The 8,939-nt window shown below is 52.0% G+C and overlaps 1 protein-coding gene across 1 annotated transcript in view; it reads right to left on the bottom strand.

Moving 5' to 3' along the window:
- Positions 1–936: 936 nt before the first annotated feature.
- cckbrb (cholecystokinin B receptor b) overlaps positions 937–8,939 on the bottom strand; it is a gene marked incomplete at both ends in the record, with an annotated part of 16,261 nt that continues 8,258 nt past the window's right edge. The window contains 3 exons of the mRNA XM_084443533.1: positions 937–1,517; positions 4,200–4,327; positions 5,231–5,492. Coding sequence (XP_084299659.1) covers positions 937–1,517; positions 4,200–4,327; positions 5,231–5,492 — 971 coding nt within the window. The remainder of the gene's footprint in view (positions 1,518–4,199; positions 4,328–5,230; positions 5,493–8,939) is intronic.

Below are 8,939 nucleotides of genomic sequence, written 5' to 3'. Positions count from 1 at the left end.
AAAGAAAGAAAGAAAGAAAGAAAGAAAGAAAGAAAGAAAGAAAGAAAGAAAGAAAGAAAGAAAGAAAGAAAGAAAGAAAGAAAAAGGAGATAGAACAGAATCTTGTGTCTGGTAATTCAAATCTGAAGACATCACACATCAATATTATACTGTAACATAATCTCAGTGCACACACGCTTAAGTACTGTAAGATGGCGGCCTGGTCGCCGGGCCCAGACGGGGGTGGGTCCGGCGTGTGATGGCGGTCCAGCGGTCGGATGCGCGCCTTTTCAAACTGACCCTATACATCGATGACGCCGGACGGCAGACAGCAACCCACGCCGCCTCCGCCCGATGAGACGGTCAGCGGGTACAGCACAGCAAGACAGAGCAGAGCAGAGCAGCATAAGCATCTTAGAAGCATGTTTACGAACACGTTATAGCTTTGTTATTAACAGGTCGTTGTGCGGTGGCGTTCCGGGGGGTGCCCCGCGGAGACGGAGGCGGAGCTTCCGCGGCGATCGACGCGGTCCACAGCGCCGTCGGAGGAGGGGAGGTCATAGTTCACAGTTAGAAGTCCATCGGCGGTAACACAGAAGCTCACAGCACGTCCACAGACAGACAGAGACAGGAAAGACACGCGGCGGATGATGTCACTGTTACAGCTTCTCCCAGCGACCTGAGGTCACCCCCCCACCCCTGACCTAACTGAAATATTCACACACACCTAACCCACCCTACTCATCCCAGCCCTAGACCGGCTACACCCAACCCAGCCCCCAAAACAACCCCAGTGCAACCCCAGCTACCCCCACCCTGGGCCCCACCCCCAAGTCCCAGCAGCATCCCATAGCCCCCCCCCCCCCCCAAGACCAGGCCCCCCACCCCCCCATACCAGGCCCCCACCCCCCCCACCCCCCCCCCAAGACCAGACCCCCCCCCAAAGACCAGACCCCCTCAGCAGTTCCCCACGGTGCTGACGGTGGTGTAGCTGAACTTGGACATGGACGTCCCGGTGGCCATGGCGTCCTCCTCGGCCTCGCGGCGTCCCCCGTGGCGACGGCAGGGGGGGGCGGAGCGGCAGCAGGCGAAGGTGGCGAGCAGCGCCTTGCGGAAGCGCGTGTTCATGAAGCAGTAGATGACGGGGTTGACGCAGGCCGAGGTGTAGGACAGCAGGTGGATGAAGGAGATGGGCGCCCCGGACAGCGCCCGCTCGGCCGAGCGGAGGTCGAAGGCCTTCCAGGTGTTGGCGCAGTACAGCGGCATCCAGCACAGGAAGAACAGCACCACGATCACCACCAGCATGCGGATCACGCGCTTCTTGGCGACCAGCTTGGCCTCTGGCGTGTTGCTGCGGGCGCGCTCCACCTTGGCCCTGCCTCCTCCCGCCGGCGCCGCCGTCGACCCTCCGCCGGCGGTGGCCGGCGCCGACAGGGCGGACATCTCCATGGACTGCGGCCGCTTGGACACCTGGACGTAGCAGCCGTCGCCGTCGTCGCCAGGGGCCGTCGTCGCCGTGGTCAGGCCGTTCCTCGTGCCTGTGTGGGGTCAGGGGTCACGGGGGGGGGGGGGGGGGGGGGTCAGACAAGGGTTCAGGTCTGGGTCGAGAGTAGAGGTAGAGAGTCCCGTGTGACCTCTATGAAAGCCAGTTAGGTCGACCACAAACGGATTATAGGACCTGTTATGGTTACCTGTCTCTGCCGAACAACACAGTGACCCCCCTTCTAGAAGGAGCTACACCAGAACACACTCAACCGATGTCATCTGCACTCACACAAACACACACACACACACACACACACACACCTTCCCCCTGTGTGTCCGCTGTGCTCTCTTCCTTGTGACTGCTGCCATTTAAGACCGAGAGGAAGCAGTTTCCCGTGAAGCGCAGCTCTTAAAAGCAAGGCTAGGCCACAGCGCTGACTCAGCTAACAGGGCAGCGTTGCTGAACCACGGGGGAAATTGGTGTGTATATTAATAAACCGTCCAATCATGCTGCTTAACCTTCACGGTGTCGCGGAATGGGAGCTCTTCTGGTTCAGTACATCCGGCCTCATTAAATAAAGCTGGGGCCGTAGGAGAGCGGGCCCACGCTGCGCTCGGGGAAACGAGGGGAGGTTTGCGGACGCGGTAAACATGGTTGGCCTTAACCATCCTAGGTCAGAGTCACCTATTACAGAAACAAGAGAAGCATAACCCAGCTGGGTCAGATAGGAAATTGCACGGCTGACGTATAGTAAGCCTTTGTGTCTGTCTCTCTCTCTCTCTCTCTCTTTCTGTCTCTCCCTCCCTCTCGCTCTCTTTCTCCCTCCCTCTATCTCTTCCTCTCTCTCTCTCTCTTTCTCTCTCTCTCCCTCTCTTTCTCCCTCCCTCTCGCTCCCTCTATCTCTCTCTCCCTCTCTCTCTCTCTCTCTTTCTCCCTCCCTCTATCTCTTCCTCTCTCTCTCTCTCTTTCTCTCCCTCTCCCTCTCTTTCTCCCTCCCTCTATCTCTCCCTCCCTCTCTCTCTCTCTCCCTCCCTCTCTTTCCCTCTCTCCCTCTCTTTCTCCCTCTCTCTCTCTCTATCCCTCTCTCTCTCTGTCCCTCTCCCTCTCTCTCTCTCTATCCCTCTCTCTCTCTGTCCCTCTCTCTCTATCTCTCCCTCTCTCTCTATCTCCCCCCCTCTCTCTCTCTCTCTCTCTCTCAGGAACTCTTGAAGCTTTAAAACATTCAAACATACTGCCAAAACAGAAAGACATGAATAAATAATGAATATATGCATAAAAGAGGAAAAACATCTCTCTCTCTCTCTGTGTGTGTGTGTGTGTGTGCGTGTGTGTGTGTCTATATATATATATATATATATATATAGACACACTATATGGGCAAAAGTATTGGGCCACCTACACATTACACCTATAGGAGCTTTTATGACATCCCATTCTAAATTCATAGGCATTATATGGAGATCATAGGAATTATATTCATAGGCAGTATATGCATCTATAACAGCTCCCATTCATCCAGAAGAGCCTTTGTGAGGTCAGAGACTGATGTTGGACGAGAGAGCTCTTACATCGCCAGGCGCAGCGCCGAGCGTCGGGTGGAGTGGTGTAAAGCACGCCGCCGCTGGACTTTGGAGCAGCGGAAACATGTTTTGTGGAGGGACGAATCACACGTCTCTGTCTGGCAGTCTGATGGATGAGTCTGGGTTTGGTGAATTCCACGATAACATTACCTGCATGACCGCACTGCCAACTCTAACGTTTGATGGAGGAAGGATAATAGTCTGGGGTTGTTTCTCTCTCTCCCTCTCTCTCCTTCTGTCTCTCTCTCTCCCTGTCTCTCCCTGTCTCTCTCTCTCTCCCTCTCTCTCTCTCTCTCTCCCCGTCTCTCTCTCTCTCTCCCTCTGTCTCTCTCTCTCCCTCTCTCTCCCTCTCCCTCTCTCTCCCTCTCTCTCTCCCTCTCTCCCCGTCTCTCTCTCTCTCCCTCTGTCTCTCTCTCTCCCTCTCTCTCCCTGTCTCCCTCTCTCTCCCTCTCTCTGTCTCTCTCCCCCCGCCTCTCTCCCCCTCTCTCCCTCTCTCTCCCTCTGTCTCTCTCTCTCCCTCTCTCTCCCTGTCTCCCTCTCTCTCCCTCTCTCTGTCTCTCTCCCCCCCTCTCTCTCTCTCTCTCTCCCTCTCTCCCTCTCTCTCTCTCTCATAGTCTCACATTTTGGACAATTCTATGCTTCCAACTTTGTGGGAACAACTTTGGGGAAGACCCTTTTCTGTTCCAGCATGACTGTGCCCCAGTGCACAAAGCAAGGTCCATAAAGGCATGGTTGGGTGAGGTTCGTGTGGAAGAACTTGACTTGCCCGCACTGAGCCCTGACCTCAACCCCATCCAACACCTTTGGGATGAACTAGAACGGAGATTGCGAGCTAGGCCCTCTCATCCAATATCGGTGTCTGACCTCACAAATGCTCTTCTGGATGAATGGGAAAATATTCCCACAGACACATGCCTTCCCAGAAGAGTGGAAGCTGTTACAGCTGCAAAGGGGGGAACCAACTCCATATGAATGCCTGCAAATTTCAGTATGTGATGCAATGAAAGCCCCTGTAGGTGTAATGAAAAGGTGTAGTGAAAGGTATTGTAGGTGATCCTCAAATGGAGCAAACTGAGAAGATCATCAAACCATCAAACCATCACACACACACACACACACGATGAGTTTCTGGGAGTGGGTGAGCAGGGTCTCACCGCTGGTCTCTTGCTTCTGTCCCATCTCAAACTGGATCCCTCTGTAGAGCTCTCTGGAGATGAGGCCGTAAGCCACGATCATGACCAGGCCCGGCACTACGAACAGAACCAGCAGCAGCAGGATGTACCTGTCACACACACAGAAATGACTTAACCCCAGTTTCCACAGAAAACCTTGACAGAAATCCATTTGTGCCCCGTCAGAAAACAATCAGCCAATCAGCGTCCTTTAAGGAAATACTGGCAGCTACGCCGGGCGGGGTTTAGGTGTGACGACAGCGAGAAGCAACTATTCGTTCTAAAACAAACATGGCGGCTTTTCTGAATTATGGACAAAGCAAGACTGCGTCCTGCAAGTCTCTATATTTCCCTCACGCACATTCGGGTTTGAGGGCGGTGACGTGCGCTGGTTGTACTCTGAGGCGCAGGCTTCGTTCAAACTGAAAGTGACGCACCACACGCTGTCTGCCGGCGGCCCAAGGTGCTATTTATGCTGCGCTTGCAAAAGTTCCCAGCAAACGCGCAACGTCAGGGAGACGTTCAAATCATATCTTAATAACGTCCGTCGGTCCAGAACCCCATTTGTACGTCTGCTGGACCTCCTCAATATTCAAACGTTTGGCTTGGAACCCTCTAAGACGTCTGTGGATGTGCAAAACGGGTTCAATATCTGAACGTTAAAAAAAAACATTTATTCTGGCTCCTAATTGGATGTCTTTGGACGTCCGAAAAAGACAAAAAAGACATCTAAAATGCGTCTTTTAGACGTGTCTTTGCTCAGTGGGTTAGTACATCTGCCCTTAAGCATATAATCAAATGCTAAAGGGCGATAATAACAAACTAAAAATACAATAGGTGTTTAAGAGGGAGGATTGTTGTAGTACTTCTTGAAGCGGCAAGTTTTGAGCCTGCGGCGAAAGATGGGCAGCGACTCTGCTGTCCTGACGTCAGTGGGCAGTTCATTCCACCACACACACACACACACACACGCACACACACGCACACACGCCTCACACACACCCCTGTCTCACCAGGTCTGCTCCACCTGCCGGTGGGGCCAGGCGTGTCGGCAGGCGTGCACCGTCACGTTGTCCGGGCGGACGTAGAAGCGCAGCGAGCTGAAGACCGGGTACGGCGCCATGACCACCAGCGACAGCAGCCACGTGGCGGCGATCACGCGGTTGGCGTGGGAGCGCGTCTGCCACGCCCGCGACTTCAGGGGGTTGCAGATGGCGCTGTAGCGCTCGATCGCTATGGCAACCAGGCTGAAGGTGGAGATGCTCACGGAAATGCCTGCGGACGGAGGGATAGCAGGCGTGAGGTGAAATGCATCGTGGATAAGGACGTGACAAAACACCGTTTCCAACGTTTCGAAGGAGCGAGACAGAGAGAGAGAGAGAGAGAGAGAAAGAGAGAGAGAAAAGGAGAGAGAGAGAGAGAGAAAGGGAGAGATAGAGACAGAGAGAAAGAGAGAGAGAGAGAGAGAGAAAGGGAAAGAGAGAGAGAGATACAGAGAGAGAAAGAGAGGGAGAAAGGGAAAGAGAGAGACAGAGAGAAAGGGAGAGAGAGAGAGAGAGAGAGAGAGAGAGAGAGAGAAAGGGAGAGATAGAGAGGGAGAAAGGGAGAGATAGAGAGAGATAGAGAGAGAAAGGGAGAGATAGAGAGGGAGAAAGGGAGAGATAGAGAGGGAGAAAGGGAGAGACAGAGAGAAAGGGAGAGAGAGAGAGAGAGAGAGATAGAGAGAGAGAAAGGGAGAGATAGAGAGAGAGAAAGGGAGAGATAGAGAGGGAGAAAGGGAAAGATAGAAAGGGAGAGATAGAGAGAGAAAGGGAGAGACAGAGAGGGAGAAAGGGAGAGACAGAGGGAGAAAGGGAGCGATAGAGAGAGAAAGGGAGAGATAGAGAGAGAGAAAGGGAGAGACAGAGGGAGAAAGGGAGAGATAGAGAGGCAGAAAGGGAGAGACAGAGAGAAAGGGAGAGAGAGAGAGAGAGAGAGAGAGAGAGATAGAGAGAAAGGGAGAGATAGAGAGAGAGAAAGGGAGAGATAGAAAGGGAGAGATAGAGAGAGAGAAAGGGAGAAAGGGAGAGATAGAGAGGGAGAAAGGGAGAGACAGAGAGGGAGAAAGGGAGAGATAGAGAGGCAGAAAGGGAGAGACAGAGAGAAAGGGAGAGAGAGAGAGAGAGAGTTAGAGAGAAAGGGAGAGAGAGAAAGGGAGAGATAGAGAGGGAGAAAGAGAGATAGAAAGGGAGAGATAGAGAGAAAGGGAGAGACAGAGGGAGAAAGGGAGAGATAGAGAGGCAGAAAGGGAGAGACAGAGAAAGGGAGAGAGAGAGAGAAATATAGAGGGAGAAAGGGAGAGATAGAGAGAGATAGAGGGAGAAAGGGAGAGATAGAGAGAGAGAAAGGGAGAGATAGAGAGAGAGAAAGGGAAGTATAGAGAGAGAGAAAGGGAGAGATAGAGACAGAGAGAAAGGGAGAGATAGAGACAGAGAGAAAGGGAGAGAGAGAGAGAGAGATAGAGAGGGAGTAAGGGAGAGATAGAGAGGCAGAGGTGGTTATCGTCAGGGTCTTGTCAGAGCAGACATTGCTCAGAACATCTGATGAGATGATATCTGACCCCCCAGCTGAGACAAAGGTAATGACCCTGATCCACTTCCTTTAGCTTGCGGCTAACACATGTGTGTGTGTGTGTGTGTGTGTGTGTGTGTGTGTCCGTGTCTGTACATACCATTCCAGATACTTCTGTCACTGCAATAGTCAGCAGAAGCAAACATCAATCTGCCCTGACCCCCCCCCCCCCCCCCCTCCATTTCATCTGAAACCCCACTTTGTTATTCTCAACATCTCTCTCCCTCTTCAATCTCATCTTTCTCCCTCTACCCCAGACTCCCGCCCCCCGAACCCCACCCCCCCGTGCAATCTCATCTGATCATGTCTTGTTTCGATAAGCGTAGGGTTGGGCTGTGGATTGCAGGATTTCATATTAAAGGGCAAGAAGGCTTGAAATGCATTAGATCAGCCGGTCCCGTTCTTCTCGACATTCCGGGCGCGTTCTGACCGGCGGGGAGCGATGATAGAACTCGTCCACAGGGAGCAGGGAGTGTATTTTACACTAAGATGTGAATGCTAATCGCAGGTGGAGAGAGCAGGCGGATTAAGGTAAAGTAGAGAAGGCAAAAAAAGGTATCCTCGTCCTCTATCTCCCTCCTCCCTCCCTCCCTCCCTCTCATCTACCCCTTGACATTGTATTCAACTGATGTAGGAGTGAATTAGTCGCCTCCAATATATGCCGGCTAATACATGCTGCTCACCAGCGTTCTATCAAAAAATCTGTAGACTAAATGGTAAATGGACTGCACTTATATAGCGCTTTTCCACCTTAGCGGCACTCAAAGCGCTTTACAATGGCCTCTCATTCACGGTAGCTGCCATGCAAGGTGCTAACCTGCTCATTGGGAGCAATTTGGGGTTAGGTGTCTTGCTCAAGGACACTTCGACATGTGGATAGTCAGAGCTGGGATTCGAACCGCTGACCCTTCGATCATTGAACGACCCACTCTACCAACTGAGCTACAGCCGCCCCAATCACTTGGCGGACATTGTTAACTAGTAGAAGAGTGAACAACATGAGCAGCATGAGCAGATATAAACACAAAACAGGAGCTCAAAAAACAGAAAGGAAAGACAATTTTGGAACGAGGAAACTCCAACTGCCAAACTACCAAAATAAGACATATTTTATTCGCAATCATCATTCAGTGGTGTTCGCACAGCCGTTCTGTTATCTCTCACTCTCCCCGTCAACCTGTGACTGCCGAGCGCTCGTTCTTCAATCAAAAACCAAATCACAACTGGATATTATCCATATTATCGATCCATATCCATATTATCGATCGAACATGACGGGGTGGAGTAATTGCTCATGGGATGACTTTGCGCAGCGCAAGGCTCCTTGAGTGCCCTTCCAACAGTGATGAGTAGGGCTGCTTGATGAACTGACTGAGAGAAAGAGAGAGAGAGGGAGAGAGGGAGAGAGGGAGAGAGAGAGAGAGAGAGCGAGAGAGAGAGAGAGAGAGAGAGAGAGAGGGAGAGAGGGAGAGAGAGAGAGAGAGGGAGAGAGAGAGAGAAGGAGAGAGGGAGAGAGGGAGAGAGAGAGAGGGAGAGAGAGAGAGAGAGAGGGAGAGAGGAGAGAGAGAGAGAGCGAGAGAGAGAGAGAGCGAGGGGGGAGAGAGAAAGAGCGAGAGAGAGAGAGAGAGAGAGAGAGGGGGGGGAGAGAGAGCGAGAGAGAGAGAGAGGGGGAGAGAGAAAGAGCGAGAGAGAGAGAGAGAGAGAGAGGAGAGAGAGAGAGGGAGAGAGGGGGGAGAGAGAGAGAGAGAGAGAGAGAGGGGAGAGAGAGAGAGAGAGGGAGAGTGAGAGAAAGAGAGGGAGAGATAGAGAGAGAGAGAGAGAGAGAGAGAGAGAGAGAGAGCGAGAGAGAGAGAGAGAGGGGGGGGGGAGAGAGATCTGCTAGGGTTATCTAATTATAATTATTATCTGCTATCTCCTGAATTAGTAGCAGTGTCCAGGTACCTGGTAGGTAGAGTTCAAATGAATAAAGAACTGACTGAGCCAGACCTACTGTATTAGCAATAGGTGAATTTAAACAGCATTAAAGACTGGTTAGATAAACCAAAATGGTCTAAATAGCGTTTAGTTAACTTTTTTTTATTAACTTCTTCTTCTTCTTCTAATTAACTTATT

The sequence above is a fragment of the Borostomias antarcticus genome (genome assembly GCF_949987555.1).
Source record: "Borostomias antarcticus genome assembly, chromosome: 9".
Taxonomy (NCBI): Eukaryota; Metazoa; Chordata; class Actinopteri; order Stomiiformes; family Stomiidae; genus Borostomias; species Borostomias antarcticus.
This window is presented reverse-complemented; position numbering and strand designations above follow the sequence as displayed.